General features: G+C 29.6%; 5 protein-coding genes across 9 annotated transcripts; 1 reads left to right on the top strand and 4 right to left on the bottom strand.

The window, feature by feature from the left end:
• Window positions 1-804: 804 nt before the first annotated feature.
• Window positions 805-2,177, bottom strand: LOC114193107. The gene is made up of 3 exons (XM_028082808.1): window positions 2,056-2,177; window positions 1,500-1,730; window positions 805-1,104 (listed from the first exon to the last, which is right to left on the bottom strand). The coding sequence occupies exons 1-3, from the start codon at window positions 2,068-2,070 to the stop codon at window positions 1,042-1,044; spliced, it is 309 nt and encodes a 102-aa protein (XP_027938609.1). The 5' UTR covers window positions 2,071-2,177; the 3' UTR covers window positions 805-1,041.
• A 2,378-nt stretch (window positions 2,178-4,555) lies between these two features.
• On the top strand, window positions 4,556-5,281 carry LOC114195222 (splicing factor 3B subunit 6-like protein). The gene has a single exon (XM_028085616.1). The coding sequence runs from the start codon at window positions 4,639-4,641 to the stop codon at window positions 5,011-5,013; it is 375 nt and encodes a 124-aa protein (XP_027941417.1). The 5' UTR covers window positions 4,556-4,638; the 3' UTR covers window positions 5,014-5,281.
• LOC114195220 (calcium-dependent protein kinase 34) lies at window positions 5,075-9,608 on the bottom strand. Of its 2 annotated transcripts, none has more exons than XM_028085614.1 (8): window positions 8,751-9,608; window positions 8,336-8,479; window positions 8,093-8,245; window positions 7,864-7,979; window positions 7,581-7,748; window positions 7,373-7,500; window positions 7,172-7,271; window positions 5,075-6,920 (listed from the first exon to the last, which is right to left on the bottom strand). In XM_028085614.1, exons 1-8 carry the CDS (start codon window positions 9,406-9,408, stop codon window positions 6,825-6,827), a joined length of 1,563 nt encoding a protein of 520 aa, XP_027941415.1. In that variant the 5' UTR covers window positions 9,409-9,608; the 3' UTR covers window positions 5,075-6,824. The 2 variants fall into 2 exon arrangements, with proteins under 2 accessions (XP_027941415.1, XP_027941416.1); XM_028085615.1 differs by having other exon boundaries at window positions 8,093-8,209; window positions 8,300-8,479.
• A 2,107-nt stretch (window positions 9,609-11,715) lies between these two features.
• On the bottom strand, window positions 11,716-14,871 carry LOC114193666 (rhodanese-like/PpiC domain-containing protein 12, chloroplastic). Its single transcript, XM_028083554.1, has 8 exons — window positions 14,596-14,871; window positions 14,298-14,423; window positions 14,082-14,173; window positions 13,672-13,772; window positions 13,369-13,479; window positions 12,977-13,085; window positions 12,490-12,540; window positions 11,716-11,976 (listed from the first exon to the last, which is right to left on the bottom strand). The coding sequence occupies exons 1-8, from the start codon at window positions 14,789-14,791 to the stop codon at window positions 11,896-11,898; spliced, it is 867 nt and encodes a 288-aa protein (XP_027939355.1). The 5' UTR covers window positions 14,792-14,871; the 3' UTR covers window positions 11,716-11,895.
• A 1,507-nt stretch (window positions 14,872-16,378) lies between these two features.
• Window positions 16,379-19,934, bottom strand: LOC114193590 (protein CLT3, chloroplastic-like). Of its 4 annotated transcripts, none has more exons than XM_028083455.1 (10): window positions 19,317-19,932; window positions 18,838-18,983; window positions 18,647-18,684; window positions 18,266-18,381; window positions 17,897-17,996; window positions 17,774-17,809; window positions 17,625-17,675; window positions 17,405-17,528; window positions 17,066-17,191; window positions 16,379-16,911 (listed from the first exon to the last, which is right to left on the bottom strand). In XM_028083455.1, exons 1-10 carry the CDS (start codon window positions 19,724-19,726, stop codon window positions 16,754-16,756), a joined length of 1,305 nt encoding a protein of 434 aa, XP_027939256.1. In that variant the 5' UTR covers window positions 19,727-19,932; the 3' UTR covers window positions 16,379-16,753. The 4 variants fall into 4 exon arrangements, with proteins under 4 accessions (XP_027939256.1, XP_027939255.1, XP_027939259.1 ...); XM_028083454.1 differs by having other exon boundaries at window positions 17,625-17,690; XM_028083458.1 differs by lacking the exon at window positions 18,647-18,684 and having other exon boundaries at window positions 17,625-17,690; window positions 18,838-18,901; window positions 19,317-19,934.
• Window positions 19,935-26,127: the final 6,193 nt, after the last annotated feature.

The following is a 26,127-nucleotide window of genomic DNA, read 5'->3' on the forward strand; positions in this document are numbered from 1 at the left end:
ACATATACATATCATATAAAAACTTGAATTAACTCTACTAGGAAACGGATTGGTTTAAGCATATTTGTAATTAATTCAGATTTAACTATGATTAGTTAATTAATTGCTTAGTGAAAAGCATGAATATACTTCTTTTCTCTTTATGATTATCTAAATAGTCTTAAATGAGGTGTTTTCTTAATTTTTTTTTTTCACTAGCTTCAGCTCTGAATGTTCATAGATTGGTTTTTTTAATCAAATGTTCGTAAATGGGTAGGTACAACTACAATTGATTTATATATTATAAAATAAGATTTGATAGATATGGATCTTATTGTTTAGGATTAAACAGATGTTTAAGTATAAAATAATTTAGTGATTACCTTTTAGGTTGTTTTAAAAAAATAAGAAATAACTTATTTTAATAGAATTCGCTTTAAATAGCTTTTTTTCTAACTAAACTTTCCATTTTCTATTTTATTATTTTAAAATTTTAACAAACACACAAAAAGTGATTTTAAAAAAAATATTCAATGACAAACTTATCATATGGGCTCATAATTCTATTTCATTTTGGTTAAATTTGATTTATGCTATTTAAAAAATATATTATTATTATTATTATCTTATTTCATGTAAGAAAAAATGAATTATTTTTAAAGGAAAATATATGTTAATTGAGACATTTTTTACTCAAGTACATTTATGGGAATTTTAAAAGTAAAATCACGGATCTTACTTATAAACAATATATTAAAAAAAATACTTATAAATAGATTGTTTTAAGAAAGAAGGTTCAAGATATATAGTTCATCTTGACCCAAGTAAGGACATGTTTATTTCAATAGATAATGTACATTTCTCATTCATGTGGTGTACATTGTTTATTCTCTAAAACTCGCAGAAAAAAAAAAGGAAAATGACTTAAATAAAATAATTTACAATACTTAACACATACTAAGATTGTGAGAGTTTTAAAATATATTTTAACTCATCTCATCTATGTATGTTTGTACAAGTTTGGATTCCTAATGCTTTAGCATAGTGTTGTTGATTTGAACATCATGGAATGGCTATTGTAGGCCTAATACAACAATTTATGTAGGTGATGATCCTTTTTTTTCTCTGCATCATCATAATCAACACAAATGAATTAGAAAATTGTACTTCTTCAATACATATCATATATGTCAAACATAAATTGGAAAAATAAACACTTAAAATCAAGATGATACAAAAGTTTAAACAAACTTTTATAGTAATTTGCTAAATTAATCTTTTGATGTATTTTGATTTTGACACTGAGTGATTTATACATATTCAATAAGCATACAATTTGTATCTATTCAATAAGTTAACAATTTGGAGAAATAAGATTAGTTTAGTAGGTTTAAAAAGAAGAGTAAGAGATATTGTGGGTTCAACTCTTCCGCTGACAAAAATTAATAACTAACATATGTCGATAAAAAAATATGACAATCATTGAGATTTGAAGAAACACATACAATTTTATAACTCACCATAAGATCTTCTTGGGCATAAGCATGATGAAAAGGAGCTTGACCATGTTTGGCAATAGCAAACTCCTCTTCATTTTCAAGACTTCTACGTTTGGTTTTAGACATGCTCATTTTTTTGTGCTTTTTGTTTTGTTGAGCTTGGGCGAAAACCATTGAATAGTTAGTAGCTCTTCGTGTTTCTTGGTTCCACTCTCCTTCAAAATTAGGCACAGGTATTATAGTGACATCTTTCTGCATCAAGTAATATCGGTCAATACAATTGTTGTTGCTCATTTTGTGACGTGCATTAAAGTAAAAAATATGTAAGAATTTCATTTTAAACATGTTTTTTGTTCATATTCTAATAAATGTTCATTATCCATTTCATAATGTGATTAACATTTAACAATTAGCATGAACATCTAAATGTCTTACAAGTAGTTAGAGTAGTAAGCTGATAAATAAAAAAACACAACTTAACTATACATAAAATCACAAATTTTCTTTTTCTATACCACATATTTCATGCTTAACTTCTAACTTGAAGAATTTGTGCAAATTTTAAGATTATAACTACCTCGTGTTGTCCCATGGCCGAGTGGAATGGCGAGGGACCCTAAAAACATGTGGCTACTACTATTGTTCAAAATGAATTGTTTGTTTCTACTAATTTATAAAATATAACTAGAAATTGTTTAAATTAACTATAAGAAACAATGATAAAACAAGATATTTTGTTACACTAAATACTTAAAATATAGATTTTAAAAGAAAGGCTCAACAATTTTTGTGTGTTTGTAGATTAATGTCTTGTGATCGGAGTTAAAGTAGGACAAAAAAATATGGTTATCCACTTATTATTTGTCTTCTATTATGTGATTTTGAAAATTACAACATAATATTACCTAACTTTAGAATAGGTAAAATAGATATAATAGTTTATGTTAAAAACTTATTCATATACTTTTTTTCAATGAAAATATAAAAATTCACAAAACTACAAATAAATAGTATATCAATATTTTAGTTTTCTAAAAATTGCATGTCAATATTTTTTTTCTTGTTGCTTTCTTATTTATGAATGTCCACAAACTTCATATAATAAATTAATTAAAAAGTTACAAAATTAACTTAATGATAAAGTTATAAGAGATGATGGGAGAAATTTTTTGTTCAACTCCTTAGTTGACAAAATACAAAAAACTAACATGTAGCCTTATGTTTGAATAAGTAATGAAGTGTATGCATGAACAAATGTGTTAGGATGAAGGGTGTTTGTGTTTAGGCATTTAAAGGTGTGTGCGCAAACACATTGGAAAGAATGTTCTTTATGAATCATCCTCGCAGATTGAAGAGATGACCACGAATTTACTGTTCAACATAAATAAAAAAATAGAATAACTTCAACCAAAATATAATCTCATTCTTATTTTAAATTAAAGTTGCACCAGCTTATTAAACTATGTTATCCATGACAACAAAATTATGATTAATAATACTAATATTAATTATAATATTAAAAATTTATAATTTTAATTCCAAAATCAACATTGTGAAAGAATAATAATCATATCATTAATAAAAGTAATAATAATATTAAAAATAATATCATTAATTATTATAATTATTTTTATTAATAATAACAATAATAATAAATATTATTATATTAATAATAGCATTAACATTTTTATTTTATATTTATTTTAAGCATAAGATTAATATAGTAATCAACACATTTTATTTACTAAAATATTCCTTTTATCCCTTACAAAAATCAATTTATTCACAAATTTCAATATATTTTCCGTTAAAATCTTTTCATCAATTCCTTAAAAACATCACAATCTTTTATTTATCTCTTCAAATCTATTTATTTACTCTCCCTAGAGATGACAATAAGGTGGGACGAGGACCGATTTCGCTGTTTAATATTCATACTTATAGAAAAAATTTATCGTCATTCTCACACTCAAACACAACATATATTAAATTTTTGTTTCATCCTCATCTCTGCTGAATAACATGTATATATTCATATTCGTACCCGCTTTCTTACAGTTTTAATATCAATTAACTAATTATAAAATAATACAAAATTACGATAAAAAAAATATTATCAAATAGTCAATATTAAAATGACCGTACTTTTATTTATTTAATATTAAATATTTATAAAAAAAATTATAGTTATATATAATTTAAATTAAAATATCAAATAAAATTGATTGAGAATCAAAATATTTATTAGATTTACAAACGATAGTTAATTGATAAATTTAAAAAATATTTCTTAATAAATTGGTAAAATAATTATTTTAATTTATAAAATAATTAAATATAAATTAACAGTTATTTAAAAGGTAAACATAAAAATATAATTATTTTAATTTAAAATAATAATTATTAAAAGATAAAACTAAAAAAAATGTGTACAATAAAGTAAATTTTCTTTATACATGACTAGTTTGACACTTTTTAAAATTTAAAAATAAATTTAAATTTTTATTTATTTATTTATAGTAACTATTTTACTGAATATATTTATTTTAATTTAAAAATATTATTTTCAAAATAAATAAATAAATAATGGAACAGGTGAATTAAAAAAGAGGTTACTTAAAATGTAAAAATAGTTAAACAATTCTTCTAATTTGAAAAGATAATTACTTATTAAAGATAAAATTAATAATAAAATATGATGGAATATCTTCTTGATATATTGATATATTGGTATAAACATATATGAATAATTTAGATACTATTTTTATTGAAAAAAGTAAAATCATCACCAGAAATATGATTTAATTTTGTCAATAAAAGTTCATCGTTATCTTTTTCTTTAATTTTATGATAATAATAATAGTAAAACTGTAATAATATTTTAAACTAGGGTTTCATATTAAAGAAATATAAATTGAAATTGTGTTTTCATAAGCAATTTCGTATTTTAATGAAATCGATTTATAAGACTTACTTTTCGTTTTCCGATCTCACTCAAGTAATATAAAAAAGAGACAAGGACAATTTTGTTAAAAAAAATGCGGAATAAATAATTTATTGTCAAAATAAATTAAAAGACCCAGCAATAGGTAATCTTCTTTTCTTTCTGCTCTTCGCTCTCGAAAATTTCCCTCACTCTCCGTGCTTCCAAAAAGCGTCGATGGCGGCGATCAGTCTCCGGAAAGGGAACACGCGGCTGCCGCCGGAGGTAAACCGCGTTCTGTACGTACGCAACCTTCCTTTCAACATAACGAGCGAGGAGATGTACGACATCTTCGGCAAATACGGCGCGATTCGCCAGATCCGCATCGGCACCAACAAGGACACGCGCGGAACGGCCTTCGTCGTCTACGAGGACATCTACGACGCTAAAACCGCCGTCGATCACCTCTCCGGCTTCAATGTCGCAAATCGCTACCTTATCGTGCTGTATTATCAGCAAGCGAAGATGAGCAAAAAGTTCGATCAGAAGAAGAAGGAGGATGAGATTGCGCGTATGCAGGAGAAGTACGGCGTCTCCACCAAAGATAAGTAAATAGTTCGTTCTCGCAAAAGCCTTGGGATGTTAGTTAGGGTTTTCGAGACTGTGTTGATGGTTTAATGTATTGTTATTGGAGTAAGTATAAGTGACTATTAATGTTTACGATGAAACGAGTGTTACTGTTAGAATGAATGAAATGAAATATAAATTCATCAGAAATGCTTCTGTTTGTTAGTTAGGGTTTTCGACAAACGCGCTCTGTATGTGCATCTACAGTGTAATTGTGTCGTTGTTCGAGTAATATTGGATGCTTAAGTTGCTATTGAATAGTATAAATGGTTAAATTTAATAGCGTTGATGTTCTTTCAAACGCGATTCGTACGTTGAGTGAATTTCTCGTTGCGGCGTTCTGTATTGAGTTGAATTGGCGTTAATTTACTTTGGTTTACACTTCTCGATGTGCGGCTGAGTTCAGCGTTAGTTTCAGGAGTGGAAAAGGTTAGGTAATGCTTTATTCGTTCTGTCAGCGTAAGAGTTAGCAAGGAAACTTTTGAAAGTTTGAACTGGGGAAACTCGAAGATTGTTGCTTTTTGAAGGCCTTCTCTTTTCTCTTTGGTAAATTTAGGTTTTTTTTTTTCTATGTTGTGCTTGCCGTCTGTGTATTGAATTAAATGAAATTTGTTTTTGCAAGTCAACTATACAAGGTTCCGTGAGGGTTTCCTTCTGTTTTGCTCAATCTGAATTCATTTGGTTTGAAGTTCGCTTCTGAGGAGCTATCATGTACCTGTTTGCTCAATCCTTGATTCTGCACATTACATGTTTGCCAAAAATGTTTGAACCATTGTTCACGGTCCTGCATTTTAGATTTCATCTTAATTTGTTTATGATTTGGTGCATTTTGTTCTAATTTGTTGATCAGATTGTGCCCCTTTATTGTGAAGGAATAGGGTTTGTCATAGAAGATTTTTCTTACGAGTGCAACTTCATATACCTTCATGAAAACCTCTTCAATCTGATTGCTAATTTTGGTTGGAGCCATTTTTGTTCCTTGGGGAGACTCTTTTCCTTTTTTGTGCTGTTATATTACCTAGTTTTGTAGCAATTATCGGAAACAGATGGGTTTTGAATGGACCAGTTAACCAATGAAAATTTGCAAACCATGGATTTAATATGGTGATTCTTATTACCTTGTTTTCTCTTGTATTATATTTATCTCTGATTTATTCTTAAAAGAGTCTTGTCTTTGAAATCACAAGCGTTGCATAAGGACTATGGACTTGAAAATTACTAAAATTAATGTGGCCTTGAATTGCTCTATTTTAATTCAAACTCATTGATAATGTAATCGTGCGTTTCTGTAAGAGCCATTTTGTATGAACTCTACAATGTATGATAGAGTAGTGTTAATTTCTTTGGTATTAAAACTGAATCTGAAAAGATAGCTGAATTCAGCATAAATTTCAAGAGTGGAAACCTTACACTGATTCTTTCTGTTTGATTGAAAGGGTATTAAAATGTAGAATCTTAACAATGAATGCATTTGAACCTAGTGTTGAAAAGGAACCTATACATAATTTAAAATCCTTTTTGATTTGATTCCTAAGTGAGAAGCAATACAAGAGAAGCAACCCCTCATATATATGTGTGTTTACATTTCTCAATGGTTGATTCAAGTTCTTTCCCCCTCTAATTTGTTTGTTTACCACCTTGACCCATTCCCCACGTTAAATCCTCAGTCCCAACCAAATAGTGATCATGCACCACAACGCTCCTTGATATTTCACTCGCTTATCAGCATCTGCACCAACCAACGACACAGGCCTAAAGAGGCCATGATGCCTTCTAAATATTTGTATAATCCCCAACTAAAATAAGCTTGAATCACGCCTCTTCTTGGTATTAACTTCTAGGTTTCCTTTGTTCATCATTGCAGCAAATTCATCGTAGTTAATCCGGCCATCCTGCAATGACAGAATTTTTTCATAAATTTCCTTAAACGTGATTCAGATACGCTGTATGCACAAGAGTATGCTAGTTGTTAACAACATATGTGATAGAAAGTTAGTTGAATTGGAACCATAGAAGTGCTAGTAACATTCTCGTGAACTCACTATTATAGATTGGAATTTATTAGAAACCACATAATTTTGTCTCGGTTTTTATTTGAAGTTATATGCATTTGTATATTTAATTCATTGAGTGAAGAACTTACATTATCTGCATCAACTTCTGAAATGATATCCTTGATGTCCCTACCATCGTGCATGTTAAACTCGATGAGAGCCTGTTCTAGTTCTTCAATGGTAATGTACCTAATTATGACAAAGCAATGAGATTAGAACGTTTAGCACCAACAAATTTCCGAAGGGGTGACTGATACACATTGAAGTGTAGTTGATTTTTTTGTCTTTACCCGCTGTTATCTTTGTCAAAGTATTGGAAGGCAGTATAAAGGTGATCTTCTTTGTTCATGCGGTTCATGTGCATTGTTGCTGTGATGAATTCATCGTAATCAATGGTTCCATTGCCATCAGCATCTGCCTGTAATATGCAGAAGAAAGAAAATAGTTTGAGTAATGGCATTGGGAAGAACTTGTTTTGTGATGCAGTAGTTAACTTACAGCTTCCATTAATTGCTTGACTTCTTGTTCTGTTAGCTTGGTCCCTTGTTTTGCAAGCCCTTGTTTGAGCTCTTCAATTGTAATGGTGCCGCTGTTGTCAGTGTCCATTCCCCTGAACATCTGCTTCAATCCCATGATTTCTTCCTCTGATAAGCAGCCCGCGATGACCTATATTCGTATTCATATGCGAATCAGTGGAAAATTCAGACCAAGTAGTTTTGTTTTTGCCATCTCTAACCAAACATTGATTGATTTATTAACAATAGAACGAATGAATTATTACCCTTAGAGCAACTTTCTTGAATTCGTTCATTGCTCTGAACTGCTTGAGCCTATTCAGTACTGCGTTGTCAAGAGGTTTATCTGGTGCTTCTCCATCCTCCTTGATCCATGGGTGATCTGTTTTTCACATTAGAACTAATTGTTGAGGCCAAAGTAAAATTTCTTTTCAAACCATTACTTCGTGGTTAAGTTCAAGTTTTTCTTAGAAAGCAAGCCAGTGTTACACTTACTCAGAACTTCGTATGCTGTCAGCCTCTGTCTGGGGTCCGAATTCAACATTTTCCTTACGAGATCTTTTGCTGCAGGCGAAATGGATGGCCATGGGTCGCTTGTAAAGTCAATATGACCTCGTAGAATTGCCTTGAATATTCCATTTTCGGATTCTGTCAAAACCATGTTTTGGTTTCAGTGTCATGCAGATATACGATTGATTTTACAGGAATTGTAGTGTTTTCTGAGTGAACGAATATAACCTGCCCAAAATGGTGGAACACCAGATAGAAGAATGTATAGCATGACACCAATACTCCAAATGTCAACTTCTGGACCATATTTCCTCTTCAAGACCTCAGGTGCAATGTAATATGCGCTTCCAACAATGTCCTTAAACACCTCTCCTGTCAAAAAGGTGATGGATTCCATTGTTTAGCAGTAAATCTTTCCAAACAGAAGTTCTATCAAGATGAGGCACTGCTGGTGAGTTCTTTATCCACATTTGTTAAATTACAGTCATATCATAATCATGGTTTTGTCAGGATTCTTAATATTACAGATAAATGTGACTGATATATATATAATCTCAGAGATCCCAGAAACAATTGTTAGGTAGATCCCAGAAATTGAAAGCTGATAAGAAAGCAACATTGAAAGATGATGATGATGATTGACCTTGTTTGTAGAAAACTGAGAGACCGAAATCGGTGGCCTTGAGAGGTGCATTTTCATCCTTGCTGGAGAGGAGGAAATTTTCAGGCTTAAGATCTCTGTGAATGACTCCCATGGAATGACAGGTGTGGACAATCTGCACTATGGTTCTCAAGAGGGAAGCTGCAGCACGTTCAGTGTAATGTCCCTTGGCAATGATGCGATCAAAGAGCTCACCCCCAGCACACAACTCCATAACCAAATGAACGGATTGCTTGTCCTCAAAAACACTGACAAGCTCCACAACGTTGGGTTGCCCTGAGAGATGGTGCATGATCTGGACCTCCCTCTTGACATCCTCAATGTCCTCCTTGTTAACCAGCTTTCTCTTGGCAATGGTTTTGCAGGCATATTGCTTCCCTGTGCTCTTGTGTGTGCACAAATGTGTCACACCAAACTGGCCTCTCCCTAGCTCTTTCCCCATGCTGTATGTACTTCTAACATCCTCCATCGGCCTTCCAAGCACAGGTCCGATAGGGGCCGGCTTGGAAGGCTTTGTTGGAGGATGGTTAGGCTTAGATTGTGGTGGGGCATTTGCAGTTCCCCCTTCGTTGTCGTTTTGTTGGTTGGTTTCTCCCTTGTTATCAGATTCATTGGTGCCACCTGAGCAACAGTTGCCCATGGTGGAATGGAAGGGAGAACAGGAACAAAAGGGGTGGAGGGAAAGGAAGGGATGTGAGTTGATAGATATAGGTCAAGGTGGTGTGATTTGAGGGCTCAAAAATTATGTTGTATTTGTTTTCTGGAGAGAAGGTGTTAGCATGAGGGGAAGTGTCTGTTGTTGGGAAAGAGGAAAAAAAAATTGTCTAAAAAAAAGGTATGGGGAAATTTGAAAGGGTGTTAAAAGGGGTGTTGGTGAAGAGAATTAGAGGGAGCAAATTAAGACTCTTCCTTTGGCTTTTTATTGAGACAAGGGTGGTGAGCACTTCTCGGAACAGGGAATAATAAAAATGGATTTTGGTCTGTTACACATCTGGAACAACCTTTTCCTTTTTCCAAGTCTCAACAAGTCTCCTCCCACAATACAACTCTTATCACATCACTCTTTCTGTTTTTACTTCCATTTTTACATTCTTCAACGCTTTTTACAGATAAATCATGTCACCGCAAAACATACACATCATTTTCAATTATTTTTTACTCTAAATATTAACATCTCTAAATTATATTAAACTGGTTTGAGACCCATGGGTAGCACAAACTTTTTAGTTTAAGATATGTTTATTTAATTATAATTATATATAAGCATAAGTGTGATATAGAAATGAGAAACTAAATAATGTAAAAAAGAAATTAAATAATTATATTATTATACTGTAATATATATATTAAAATATTTTTATGTGTATATTTTTGGCATATTAAAATGTATGATAATAGTTAATTGGTGTATGATTATGGATTTCAGAATTGTTTTATATAATGTTTGGATAAATAAATAATTTATTATTTTCAATTGTTTTTTACTCGAAATATTAGGCATCTCCAAATTATATTAAGCGTTTTTTTTAACTTTTAAAAAAATGATGAGGTATATTTGTATAAAAAAATATAAAATATGTGTATTTAATTATTATAGTTACATATAATATATTATATAGAAATGGAAAATTGAATAACAAAATAAAATAAAATAATTATATTAAATACTAAATCTTAACCAACTTAAGTCAAATGGGTCCTTTTTGATCAATTTAGGCATTTTTTTTATGAAAGTTATTAAAGACTTATTTTTGGAAGTAATAAAATTGATTGAAAGATGACTTTTAATTGATTTTTTTTTTGTAAATACTTACTTAGGGATTAATCAAGCATAATTATCTAGTGGTACACAACAAGGGTAGGTTATTCTCCTTTGTTTCTTTTAGCTTTTTATTCTATTAATTATTTGTAGTCTAATTAGTATAAAAGATATAAAAAGATTAATTAAAAAGCATAACTAACATTCATTAGTACACAAATTTGTATTATATTTCTTCATTTATATTTATTAAAGTAGTTTTTATACTAAACAAAAATGTAAATACTCTATTCTTCTTAATAGATTAAAAGGCTAACTATTATTGTATCATAACCTCTTTAGTCGTCGTCTATATATAAGTTTTTCCTTTTGTAACTCAATTTAAAAATAACATTTTAATGAATTATTAGTTTATAAAACTGATTTCATATTAACTTTTTTAAATTTTATTTTCAACTTATACATATCAATTTTAACATTTATGAAAAAAAAGAGGTTATTTCATATACTTTAACAAGATTCTCCAAACAGACATAAACTCATCTCCTAATCACGCTTTCATTTGAATTCTTTCTTTAAAACCATCCCAAATTGTTGCTTATTGTTAATCCTTCTATTATCAACTAGTGAAAATACATGTTATTTTTTTATATGATAAATTCATTTTTATACATACATGTTAATTTTTTAAAATTTTATTGTAGAATTTTTATTTTCTTTTAGGTAATTTTTGTACTATAATAGTTATTTTAGTTTAAAAGAATAGTTAAGTTTAAGAAAAAACAGTCAAATTAAAAAAATCAAATAAAATTAGTAAAACAATTATTTTTTATTTAAAAAAATATTTAAAGAATAATATTAAGAAAAATGTATATCAAAGTAGAGAATCTTTTTTCTATAATAAGTATAGAAGTATAGTTTATTACTATAATTAATAATATACATATTTTATACACATTTATTATTTGTGAACAATGGTTTAAGAATAATCTGTCATGATTAAACCATCTGAAGTTCTGTTCATGTTAACCAAAGATAATGCATAAATGTTTGAATCAATAACATCCGGAATTTTTCAAGAGTAAAAAAAGGTTCTTATTACCATTGTTGTGTTCTTTGAAAATTTGGTCAGACAAACTAATATTATTTTCTGATGAGAAAGAGGTTGTATTCCAAACAAATACTCAGTGAAGGAACCCTTAACACAGCTATGAATCCATTTCCTGGCAGGAATAGAGAGCCATAGAGTATTGAAAGGAAATTAAACATTAAAATAATTATTCAATAACATAAACTATTCTAACAATATGTAACCTTCAATATTGTAAACAAATAATAAGAGAGTTCCAATTCCTAAAGGTAATGTGATCAGTATGTGGGTATTGATGGATCAACCTGAACAGCATAGGCATGGATTCCCCCAGAAACATTGTATACTTTCCTGAAACCCTGAAAAGTTCACAATCAACGATTCCTTTATACATTTCTTATCTTAACAACAAATGGAAAAATTGGAAATCACAGGAAACACAATGAGTGACATCATCCAAGTGTGAGTCTATATTTTATATTGTTAGAAATGAGAAAGTAGAGCACTACATAAGAATAAAAACCCATAAACCTATTGTCTTAAGGTGTTGGGTTGAGAGTGGTATCAATACCTTATGTGGTTGGACTCAGTTCTCATTAGTGTTGTATCTTCCTCGTGAAACCCTTCCTTAAAAACCTAACAAACTTATGTGTACATGAAGGTGTGCTTGTTTTGTTAAAATTATTACCAGATATTCGAAAAAAATATTATTTTGCCCCCGTCATCTTATATATTTGCTCCTCTAATTTTTCCCTCCCCTAATTCTTTACTTTTACTTTAAAAGGTCGTTGGATTGAGACTCAAAAAAATTCTAATTACTCTAACGTCTTAAATCGTCACTCAGTGACGTCTTAGAAATAAAAATATTTTACCTGTGACAGCAACCATTTGGCAACCTGTAATGACCGCATGCCATGATGACACTGCATTCAGAAGAACACAAGTTATTGAACATAATCAACACACAAAAGAAAAAAAACAATGCCAAATCAGATCCAAAGCTAATCCACTTGTGTGTGTATTGTAGCAACAAGACACCTGAACAGTAAACTACAAAAGTCTGAAAGAAAGATCAATGAATTCAAACATAGTGTTTTCTTCAATATCTCCAATGAAAGGCCTCTAAAATTCAAACTTAGACTGCAACAAAAGCAGGAACCTATTCAGAGAATTCCGGTTTCAAACTTTTATCAACTTACAACCTCCAAACAAATTAAGGAGGAACAGGAAAAGACACAACATGAACAGATATTTCAGAAAAGAACAACAATCAAGCCATGTAAAAAAACAGTAATAATTAGGATTAAAGGTCTAGTTTCTGGATACCATATAATGTTTTGGAAGAAAATCTGCACTTACCATAACGAATATATCCTTTTCAGGGTCAAATTTTGTAGTTATTTCAGGCCCCCAACTTCCGAATTGTCGGAGGGGAAGAACAGTAAATCCTTGCAAAGATGCTTTGGCCCTGTTCATGATGAGAATGTAATTTAAATGCAGATAAACTAAACACAAGCAAGAAAGGTGGATGATTCCAAAAAACCACAGAACAAGGGAAAAATAAATGCACACAAGTGTAAGGGGCAGTAAATGATATCCATGAAGTCAAAAAAATGTAGACCTTGTTCCATTTGAGATGTCAATTAGAGTTATATACCACTATAGTTTCTCTTTTTTCAAGCTAATTGCCATATCAATCTTAATTTCAATGATTACAAAATTAATTGAAGTTGAACAAGATCAAAGCCTACACTTCTTCAGGCTCTCGAACGTCAATTAATTGTGCCTCCTCCAAAAAATTGGGATCTTGAATTTTCCCATGCAGCTCATGAGGTTGAATGTCTTGAAGAATTGATTCTTCCCTGTCAGATAGAAAAATAAAATTACAAGGCATAAGAACATTCATTGTAACTAACAACAACACCCTCCAAGCATTACTCCACTGAGTGGTGCTGACTAATTGCATCAGAATACCATTTTGAAATTCCTAAAGAAAATTCAGAGAAATTAAAAACATCTAATCATCCAACTTAGAAGCATAAACCTGTAAATACCTTTCAGATAAAACCTGCAGCAGGTGCCATCCGAATTTGGTTTTGCACTTTACAACTTTGTTTAAAGGTGCACTGAACGCAGCCTCCTCAAATTCAGGAACCTATCACATTTTCACCATCAGACACCAATTTGAAATCACACAATTGTACAGTTTAAGTAAAATTAGTGGAAAAAACCATAACCAGATCACTACCCCATCTTCTTCCTTTCCAGAACCATATGATATGGCCAAATCATACTTATATCACCTACCCAGAGAAAATTTATAGTAATTATATCTGTATCCTATCCATTAAAAGTACACAGGGCATAGAAGAAATCAACTGAAACAGGTTCTCAACAAAGCACAAAAAGGTTGCAAATTCAGGAAACCCCAAAAATAAGGTTTAACCTAATCTCAAAAGCATACCATTTGACCCTTTTTGATCCATCCAAGCATTCCTCCTTCTTCTTTGGATGGGCAAACTGAATGTTCCACCGCAAGATCACTCAAATCTTCACCTGAACACAAAAACAACACATAAAAAAAAAAATCTAAGCCGTAGACGATTACCCTGGAAACAAACACCTTCCGAAAACTAACACTGGTCGCAGAAAATAACCGAATTCCCTCAGTATCACTAACCTGAAGAGATTTTTTGCTGAAGATCCAACAGAAGCTTCTGGTCATCTTCTTTGACCAACAAATGCTGCACCAATAGTTCCCTTGGCCTACCACCTTCAGCACCACCACTCCCAGTGCCATAAGAGGCTGAAAAATCAGATTTTTTTCATGAAAAAACATATTTTTGCATGAAAAAATTACATTTTTTTTTCATGAAAACTTTTTTACCACATAACAAGAACACATTGACACGTAACCAAATGCTATCAGAAACAAAATTAAGGGGAAAAACATAATGGGGTTTTCAGAAAATGAGTACCTGCTGCTTTGGGAGGTATGAGGGGCAAAAAGGATGAAAGAGGAATCGAAGGTGAGTGGAAGCGGAAGGTTCTAGAAAAAGTGGTGTGTGAGAGAGTATGAATGTTGAAGGATGATGAGAAGATTGAAGGAAGAAGGTAAGGTTTTGGAGTTGTCACTCCCACTCTCAGAGCACAAATTGCTCTCAACATTGACATTGTGGTTATTGATATTTCCTTCGCAAGACTAAGACTTCACCTACACTCACAACTTCATATGAACACCATCTAATTTATCAAATATATATCACTTCTCAAGTAAACTTATATATTGACAAGTTATTTATTACATAAAATTTAATTATTTTAAGAGCACAATTTTTTTTAAATGAAATAAAAATATGTCGTAAACTATTTAAATATTCACACAAGAAGCATATTTGAAAGTTTCATATATAAAAAAATATATTTATTTATTCTAAATTTTAAAGGAAAATTTGTTTACAAATTTCATTATTAATTATAGTTTTGCGTGACAAAATTAAAGAGTAATACTATATTTAACTTAATTGTTAAATAAATGTTATTTATTATGTTCATTAGTGTAAATAATATCAAACGTGTGTATTTAACACGCAATTAATTATACTGTTTATTATATTTATTAAATACAGTATGTAATTTAGCTAAATCCAGTTTTACTTCATGTTGAGTGTATAATTTTAATAATTATAAAAGTTAATTGCATATTTGTTTTTAGTTTTTCAACGTTAAATAATTTTGTCCAGCATTAATATATTATTTAATTACTATAACATATTAATGTATTTATTAAGATTACTAATAAACACCCTTGATATCTAACATGCACATAATTCAATTTTTTTTATTCATTGAAGAACAATGATTTCTCAACCATTGGTAATAATTTGTTGCACTTATAAATTAATTGATAACTTGGAAACATTTAAACTGATCGGTCCGACTCTATTATTTTCACAATATGATACTCAAAAAATAAATTTAAAAGTAGAAAAAATATGTTACTCAAATAATAAATTTAAAAGTAAAATATAAAGAAAATTAAATGAGTTAGAAGAAGGTCCAAATTTAAAACTAATTCAAGTAATTCGTAGTATTATTTTGCAACTCACTTATTAATCTAATCATAAAAGGTTGTTAGAGAATTTTTCCTTAACTAGATAAAAACTTGGTAATAAGTTATTATTTTTTAAATTGTATTTTTTTTTTGTAATAAGTTGATTACTTTTTAAAATGCATTGTTTTTTTTATACTCTTAGGAAGGTATAAAGGAAATATTTACACGACTAAAGTGTGGTATAAAAGACCTCATATCATCTTTAATAAAAGAATTTAAGGTTTAATGTTCAAGAGTTTTCTTTTTTATATGTTATTGAATATTTTCATTTTTATTTCACATGAATTCTTAACTCATACTTATATTACTAAAGTATTTACGGTGTAAAATTTATATATATTTAATATCATCTACATAATCATTTTTATAAATACAATCAAATCATATTTTTCATTTTTTTTCAAGAAAAAATCTCAAAAGTTATGGGTTTCATCGTTAATAGGGAAGAATTATTTTGGTAGTAAAAAAAATATTGAATTTACAACAATTTGATTTCCTACATTCAATTACAGTACACATCGCAAACCTTAAGAGAACAGGACGAAGGTGGAATAAAATATGGAGAAGGAGGAGGGAAGAAGAAGATGGCAATTTTGATTTTTTAATTGCTTCTAGGGTGCAATAAAGAAACATGGAGGTGCGGGGAGAACATGAACAAAATGAAGTTTATTCTCTATTCATTCTTTTTTAGCTTATACAAAAATTGAATGTCAGATATTTGTTAAAAATAAAATAAAATTATAATATATAAATAGGGATAAATCTTAACTTATTGAATTGAGATAAGATAAAATATATCCCATTTATATGTTATAATTAAAGGTTATCTTTAACGAATATAGATCTCCAACAATCTACAATCTACATTATTTCTTTCTAACTTGAGCTTAGTTCATAAAAAACGCTTCCCAGCAATTATAAGAACAACACATTCTTTTTCCTTGTTTTAGCCACCACTGAGAAGTGAACATGAATTAGTTCCTTCTGCTGTTTTAGTGTGTTCAATGACATGTTAACTCATTCTAGGTGGAAGCTGAGAAAGAACCATTTGAAGGAGTCCATGCATAGATGAGTAAACCCAAAAGGAGAATGATGGCACCTGCCATGAAACCTGTTGGAAGAGAGGAAGCAACACCAAGGTATGGCAATGGCATGGTGAACACATAGATTGATATTGGAACTGCCACAACACAAAACCACATTCTATCAATTGGGTATGCTCATAATTTTTCACATTAGCATGTATTTGTAGATTGAAAATTTTCATCTGGGACATGGATGTGTAGTGTATTGGTCCAGGGCCATACAATAATTTTATCAAACACCTTGCGTACCTGAAAATGTGGAAGCAAGACAAGATACAACAGCTGAAGAGATTTTGAGGAGATGAAGCAGTGCAATGTTGAAACCTATGTTTACGATGATAAACAGCAGAGGCAGCAGAGGAGCACCATCACATCCTGGAACCAGAAAACCCTTTCTTTCATCACCATTATCACAAAAACAGCAAGAGTAGAAAACACGGATTTTTAAGTCATCTCATCAAACAGATAATTTGGAATTGGGCGTGAAATGTTTAGGGATGAATTTTCATACAATTTTTTATCATTCATCCTGAAATTTTCACCCTCATTGACATCAAACTGAGCATTAGAAAAGGAAATGCAGCTTACCACTTGATAATGTACCAACATTTAGGAAGCAGGCTGCACCATCTTTAAGGTAATTTGGAAGCTGACTGAAGGGAATGCCCCATAATTTTGACAAGAAGGGTAGAAGAAGACATATGAATAGTGCCTATATTAAGCATATAATCTTACATTTAGGCATCTATTTTCATTTATATTGCAAATCTAAAAGATGAATTTTTCATGAAAATTGAAGAACACTTACTTGGAAAGCAGATCCGTATGAATTGACAACAAACAAGTCCATAGAACCTCCCTGCTTAAGATGATACTGAACACTGATCAGTTTATTCCAAAACATTCAGACATATAATTAGCAGAAACATAGATTAAAACATTCACTACAGTACATACCTTCAGTTTTTGGGTTGAGTCCAAAAAGATTGTTTCCTGCAAAAATATGAAAAGGACAATGTAACTACAGAAGAATAGTTTTACAGTTGGAAAAATGCAGAAAACATTATAAACCATGATAACCTTCAGCACGGTGCCAGCTGCTTGGAGAAAAAACGAAATTATCATCAGAAGACTCCAAAACATACCACCTTCCTTCAATGAATTCCCAGCACCAGCCCCACTACAATAGTAAACAGAGGTATATAAGTACGAAGCCATAAAAACTGACATAAATTTCATATATTTTTTACCAGTAAACTCTTATAATTCACAGATTGAAGAGAAACCTTATAGTCAATTTGCTCGACAACTACCATTAATTGTGTTAAGTTGCTTAAAGACTTTCAGAATTAGTTTATTGACTAACGATCATGCATTGCTTTTACTGATACTGATAACATGAATCACCATGGTCTAAGATCCTTGATAAAATTACATGTACTTACTGACCTTGCTACAGTAACAACTACACCAATGGATACAAGAAAACACCCAAGTAGTTGGTTCACTTTATATCTTCTTCCGAGAAAAATAATAGAGAGGAGTATTTGCCACACCAGAAAAGTCTGCAAGAGAATACCTCAAATTAACTACCACCTTTGTTTTACAATTTTTTGAACACCTAAGTAAGTTCTGCATACATGAGCTAAAACAGAAACTGAACTGGTTTAGAAGATAACATTGCCAACATTATATACTAAATTTCAATATTATCTTAGACAACTATGTAATCCATTGCCTTTGCTCAAAAACAGTCATGTCATGCAGATGTAATAGTAACAGGAATTAAGAATGACCACGAGAGTGCAATTAACTGTTCGTTCCTTTTACCTGAGACAAAATTGGAATGGATGCTCCAGATAGAATTGCTGATACAAGAAAGAGCACAACAGTAACCAAATTCAGAATCTAACCTACTTTATGCTGTGAATATCAATGCTGTCACAGAACAAAGTTGATAACTTTTGTGAAAAAAAAAGTTGAAAATGGGATTCAGAAACTGAGAAAGAGTACAAAGTTACCTCCTGCAGCCATTCCAGTTGCAGCAGCAAGAGCCTCCAATAGACCAATACCAATAAACGGAGCCTTTGGCGCATTTAACATTTCATCAGTCACAATACCCGCATGATGTCGAATATACAAAATGCCAAAGTACACTATTATATATCTGAAATAAATAATGTACAATATCAAACATTCGCTGCTTCTTAAAAAGTAATTATTTTTTAAATATTTTTTTGGATACTTTCAGAGTTGTTTACCCTTTGAACTACGTAGGAACCATTCCCAGATAAAAATAAAAAAAATGAGAAATAATAACTGTTGGAATGTTTGATCTATGTTATAATTATAAGTGTCTATTTATTGTTACTATCATTACTTGATACAGTTTTTATATTAATTATAAATATAAAAGTATTCCCATCATAATCTATAAGTAGAATATGGTTATTAATAATATATTTCAATTAATTTTTTTTTTCTTTTAAAGGTAAAGTACCCGAAAGTGGCAAGTTGAGCAAGGAAGAAAGGGTACTGCTTCAAAGGAACCAAAGCCAGCTTATACAAAACCCGGTTCCCCACACCTAGCACCACCGTCGCGGCCGCCGCCGCCGCCACTTCCGCCGCCCGCTTACCACTCCCCTCCACCGATTCCCTTCCACCATCTACCGCCACCTTCCGATCCTCCACCGCGTAGGAGCAAGCCCCCACCTTCTCCTCCCTCCCTCCGGAGGCGAATGTCACCCACGCGCCGCCTCCCACGGTGTCCCCCGCCGCCACCAACCGCATTGGCCTCCTGACGCAGTAACTGTAACGCAGCCCGCTTACCCCGGCGGGGCGCCGTAACTGAGCCCGACCGACCGATGCGGCGGCGCCGGCGGCGGATAACCGCCGGCTTAGTGAAGCCATGGTAGAATGAATGATTGTGTCGCAAAAACAATTCAGAAGTGAGAACTGAATGCAGTGAAGCGATCAAAACAGGAAATTTAGTTTGGGTTGGAGAAATTGAGGAATCAAATCAATAGAACAACATCAGTTTCAGTTATTACTAACGAATTTGAAGTTGTGTATGCCACAACACGACCTTGTCTTTGATTTAACATTATTGCTACGTCACATCAATGTTGGTCTTCTTATAATAGCCACCACAAATACCATTTGTATTTTTCCACCTTTATTTAATCTCACTTATTGCTATCTTTTGTATTAAAGGTATAATTTTAACCATGTTAGCTAGTTTTTTAATGATCTTTCATGAAATATTAAATATATTGCATTTACATGATCGTGGAGAATATCAAGATAGATAATATTGAGGATGCATTTAAATTTCAGATGAAATATTATATGGCTTTAGTTTCACTTAATTTAAGTTTCCAACTAAAATCTTAACACCTTTTCATAATTATTTCTTTGACCAAAATAAAAGCACTATATAATAATTCTTTTATAAAAAATGACACTATTATTAATTGCAATATTCTTTTGAATTGTGACATAATAAGACAATTATTTTATTTTATTTTTCATATACCTTCTTTATTGAGGGGGACTCAAATTTGAAACTGACTTCTTCTCGGAGTTTGAGAAATCTGGTGTTGTTGAATGATTCCAAAGGAATGGTTATCATCAACTGTCATGTTGCAATGAATTTACCATCCTTTTCCATTTTTAAAATCATAAATTCTTCAAAGAAATAAATAGACTGAATTGTTTTTCTAAAAGTGCCCATGCAACCAAATAAGTGCATTCTTGTTTTTTCTTTTACTTTTTTCAAGAAAAAAAAATGTTTTCTTCAATAAAGTAATTACTTGGTATGACTGTTAACATGTTTTGGTGTATTTATTTAGGAAATAGAAGAAAAAACTAATTATTTTAAGTTTAAACAAACTGAAAATAGTTTATGAGTTAAATATGTTTACTAATTTTAATTTATTATAAAAAATTATGTCTTGTCTTTAAATCAAACAAATAACTTTTAAAATTTTGCAAACTTCGGAAACACTTATTCTGAGTTTACAAAGAATGAATATTCCCTTGTTCTGTGTTTGCGAGTCTCGTTTTCTATAGAATAAAAAACACTTTAATTAAAAGTATAATAAGTTATGAGTAGAGAAACTTAAATCGAATAATTAACATTTTTTACGGCTTCACAAGTTATATGAACAAAAAACAAAAATTTTAAAATATCCCTGTCAAAACTAATAATATAAATTATAGAGGAAATCTTTTTAATCCTATTAATCTTCTAATTTGACTTTTCCTTCTAGTGTGACTTTTTAAGTATGCATGCATTTCGCACTTTGTTGACTCTTTTTTTTTTCTTTCCCAAAAGTTGATTTTCTCCTTCTACTATCAGACAAATTAAACATTTTATTGACTCGATTTGTGATAAATTAAACATAAAATAGTATAAGTAATCAACTACAGTTTTAATTCCTGAAATAAATAAATATGAATGTTCTTTTTATGGATTATTTTTTTTCTATTTTAAAATACGGCACTACGAGCGCACCTAAATTCTCTGATGTGATATGTTATTTGCATCAGAAAATTGCTTTATATGAACTTTATCGAAAAAGAAAAAAAAAAAAAAAAGCTTTCGGCGCAGATATTCTTTTTTCTTTCTAACAACTCATATTACAAGATACTCCACCCAAAACAAAGAATATTATATTTAGGAAAGTTATTTAATTTAGTTTAATTTTTATTTATTTATTAGGATTAAATATATTTTTGTCCATCAAATTTCAGTGAATCTTGGTATTAGTCTATTTTTGAAACTTTATATAAATCTAGTCTTTTATCTCTAGAAATACGTAAATTTAATCTTTTACCAAATTTTATTAAGTTTATTTGACATTTTAAACGCATTTTATGATAATATTTGAGTTAACGTTGAAGCGAAAATGTGTCAAACGGGATAAACAATTCAAAAACTATCATAAAATACGCTTGAAACGTAAGATAAACTTAAAAAAATGGTTAAAAGGACTAAATTTACGTATTTTATAAAATAAATGACTAAACTGATCAAAAATTTTAAAAAATTACTGATTTCAATTTTTATTAAAACTTGATGGACTAAAAACATATTTAATCCTATTTATTACTACGTGTAAACTAAAATGATTAAATAAAAAAATTACAAATGTTTTATTAAATTGAAATAAATTTATTATATTGACTATTCTATTTTCAAATTTAACATATAGTAAGAAAATAAAAATGATCTCTTATTTTTCTTATACCTTTTTTTTTCTAGGTAGACAAAGAAAATGATATCGAATTTCCAAGTTAAATAAATAATTGTAATTTACGTGAATTCAGTGGATTAGGTGACGCGAACGTTTAGTTAAATGAATTAAATGTAGTTTATCTGAAGATAAATGCAAGGAAATCTAAAAAACAAATGATATTAGAAATTAATTTCATTCATGGATACTTTATATTTATTTTTGATTTTATTTTCAACAAGTCTGTTTATTCTCACTATTTCAACCGCATGGCAAGTAAAACCCAGAGAATGTTCAAAAAATTAATGCGGAGGATAATTAAGAAATAAAGTACATTCAGTAAACAAAATTAAGGAAAATAATTGAGACCAATCAGTGATTCTTTTATTTTATTCAATTCAAAAACATCGATTAACCATTTACAAATTTATTAAATATTTATATAATTAAATATATTTTTAAAATATATATGTTCAATGTAAATATACATTTAAAAAAATGATGGAGTATTTGATGGTTGGCCCTATCACAACGTGTATATGAAGGTATATTAAGGTGGGAGCACGTGATAAGTGCGGCTAACCAATCACCACATCAATCAAATGAAGACAAAATTCTTTTATTAACACCACTATCATTAAAAAAAACTCGTTTATAAATGATGAATAATTCAAATTCACTTCTTCTACAATTTAAAGATAAAATTTTCAGTTAAATATGTTTTTTATTTTTTAACTTTAAAAAAAAATAAAATTAATTTATTTCTTAAATTTTGACTTAATTTAGTTTTTCAACTTTAAAACTGTGTGAATTTAGTTCTTTTAACTTTTGTTGTTAAATTATTTAACGTTTCAAACGTATTTCATTATATCAATTGAGTTATATACCGTTTTACACATTTTTGCTTTTACGTTAATTAAGAAACTATCATAAAACACATTTCAAACATCAAATAAACTTGAGCGTTTGAATGTCTCCAGGTACCCACTCCTTAGTCGATCAAAACATTAATCAGTTTGTGGACATCTCAAACATTCAAGCAAGAGTAATTAAGACATCTTAAGACAACTTGATTCCATACAAGAACAACATGCATACATATATAAACCACACATAAATTTATACAACTAAAAATCTTCATCAAGTAATCTTTACTAACACATTTAGGAAGAAACATCAGATTCTATAAGACATTAACACAATTATCATATAAATATATATTTGAGCTTGATAGGTATAGAGTTAATTTGAGACATCAAATTTCATATCTATATCGTACCAAATGTATAACAAACTCCCTTTATGTGTCGTACGCTTTGTATTTTTGTTCATATGATTTAGATTATTGGTGAGGTTAAAATCTCTATCATAAGTTTCAATACACAAAACAAAAACAATATATATACATTCCATCAACACCAATTTACACATATTTTGGTTTCAAAATGGTGTTTTTCTTTTCTCTTCAGAGGCCAAAACAAATAATAACTTATCAAATGCTCTAACTGAAAATCGATTGAATCAAGTTTACTAATTATAGAAACAAGAATACCATCAAACAATAATTACATGTATATATCTCTACTAACAATATCAAATCAACCAAATTAAAACATAAATTTCACAAACAAGTCATTTCATTTAATTCATCAATTTCAACATATCCAAATGAGATTTAAACCACAATTTTATACCAAAAAGAATATTTTTTTTAAATAACCAACTTTCCTTACCTGACTAAGAGCACAAAATACAATAATTTTCACCAAGTACTTCTAATTTCCACAAAAAAGCTCAAATAAATTATTTGATCACACCCTAACAAAATTAAACCGTTCACCAAGAACTCTTATACCAAACATGTAATCTTAAAGACTACACATGCATGCCAAAGACTTCAAACGACTCAACAAAAAAAAAAATTAAAAGATGAACTTATTTTATCAACAATTTAATCAAATAAAAAGTCAGGCCTCACGACCAATAGTGCTATAGTATGCTTTGATCTTCAAACAAAAAGGTAGAAAGATCAAGAACTTAGAGAAAAGTAGAATGTTCTATCTTTTAGATAGATAATAGCTTTTACAAATTGTACGAGACTAAACTGATTTTTATTTGACTAAACTACTCTTTTGATTCTGATTTCTTTTTTAAGTGATTCAATTTGATCATTATTGTTAGTTTTTCACAAACGGGGTTAAAGTCAGTACTACGTTTCAATTTTGGGTTATTTTTATTTTTATTTTTTTACACATGTTACTCAACATTTGTGGCATGTTGGTTGTTAGAGTCTCAATTTAGTTCATATATTTAATTTTAGTTTTAATTTAGTCCCATTTTATTTTATAAAAATGAAGCAATATTGTCACTCCTTAAGTTGAGACTCAATTTACTTTTTATATAATTTTATGTTGATATTTCTACTACAATTAAAATTTTTATTAAATATTTTTGAAAATATTTTAAAATTAACTTTAAAATTTATACGAAATACATGTTTCAGATCATGTTAGTTAAAGTTTGAAGGTGATTCTTAAATTTAGCGTGAAACATAACACAAATTATGCAACAAAAAACACATGATCAAATTAAAATTAATAAGTTGGATAGTATAACTCATAAGATTCAAGTATTAACTCTAGCAATTCACCCATGTGAGTCATCGTAAAAATTTCGTATAGATTTTAAATTTTGTTTAAAAATACTTCTATAAATATTTAATAAAAATGTCAATTTTAGTAAAAATAATTGAAGATTTATATAAAAATGAAATTGAGTCTCAATTTAAAAAGAGATAATATTGCTTCACTTCTACTAAAATTAGGACTAAATTAAAATTAAAAAATAAATGTAGAAACCAAATTGAGATTTTGCCCACGTGGCACAACCTTGTAGTGACATGCGTAAAAAATTAAAAAAATCACAAATTGACACATAACACCGACTTTAACACGTTTGTGAAAACTAACAACCAAATTGAATCACTCTTAAAAAAATAATGACTAAATTTAGATAAAATAAATACGAAGGACCAACTTCACACTTATTAACAAAAACAATAAAAAAAAAGTAATTTAGTCTTTTTATTTATACTAAAGCTTTTTAATAATAAAATAATTGAATGTATTATAAAAGTTTTATCTCACTTTTGTTTGTTTAAAATATGAATTTGAGAGAGAGTGAATGAGTGATGAACTTGAGAGATAAAGAAGATATTTATATTATATTATTAATTACAATGGATAAAGAGACTAAAATGAAAATATTTTAAAAGAAAATAAGTTAAAGTTTATAAATTATTTAATGAATATCATAGACAGCACGTAAAAATTTGAATTTCTATTAATCTCACGATTCTTTTTCACAAATCACCTCAAATCTCGCAATTTCATAACATTGTATTAGTGTAAAGTGTTTTATACGGTCTTACATATTATCTAGTTATTAACAAAATATATTAATATACCTCCTTGAAAAACAAATGTTAAAACTTAACACTAAACAACATTATCAGTACCTTACATTGATTAACTAACATTATCATCAACCAAGAATTTTATTTTCTATTTATATTTGGAAAATATAATAAAAGTGAACAAAAATTGTTTAATTTAAAAAAATTTAAATACCAAATATGTAATTAGTTTTTGTACATAAAGTAAAATCAGACATTTACAAAATTTCAGAGATAAAAAAATTATAGGGATCTGAATTTAAGAACAAAAACTAAGAATTTTCAATATAACATTAATGCTCGAATTGTATATTACAACATTAAAGTGGACATGCACCCCATCCTTATTTATACAACCATACTCTTACAATTTTTTATTTGAATCTCCATCTTTTATAGCTAAAATATCCAATTTAATTATTAGAATTACATATTAATTTATTAGAGACGTAATAGTTGGTGTTGAACATTTATTTCATTATTATAACACCATTTTTTAAGTAATATTACTATATTATTAAGAGAGTACGTGGCAACAGCTGGAAGTAAGACGTGGCTGAGAAATAAAATATTATTAAGCCTAAACATTAATCTTTTCATCATCAACATCATGATTAAAT

The sequence above is a fragment of the Vigna unguiculata genome, chromosome 8 (assembly GCF_004118075.2).
Source record: "Vigna unguiculata cultivar IT97K-499-35 chromosome 8, ASM411807v1, whole genome shotgun sequence".
Classification (NCBI taxonomy): Eukaryota; Viridiplantae; Streptophyta; class Magnoliopsida; order Fabales; family Fabaceae; genus Vigna; species Vigna unguiculata.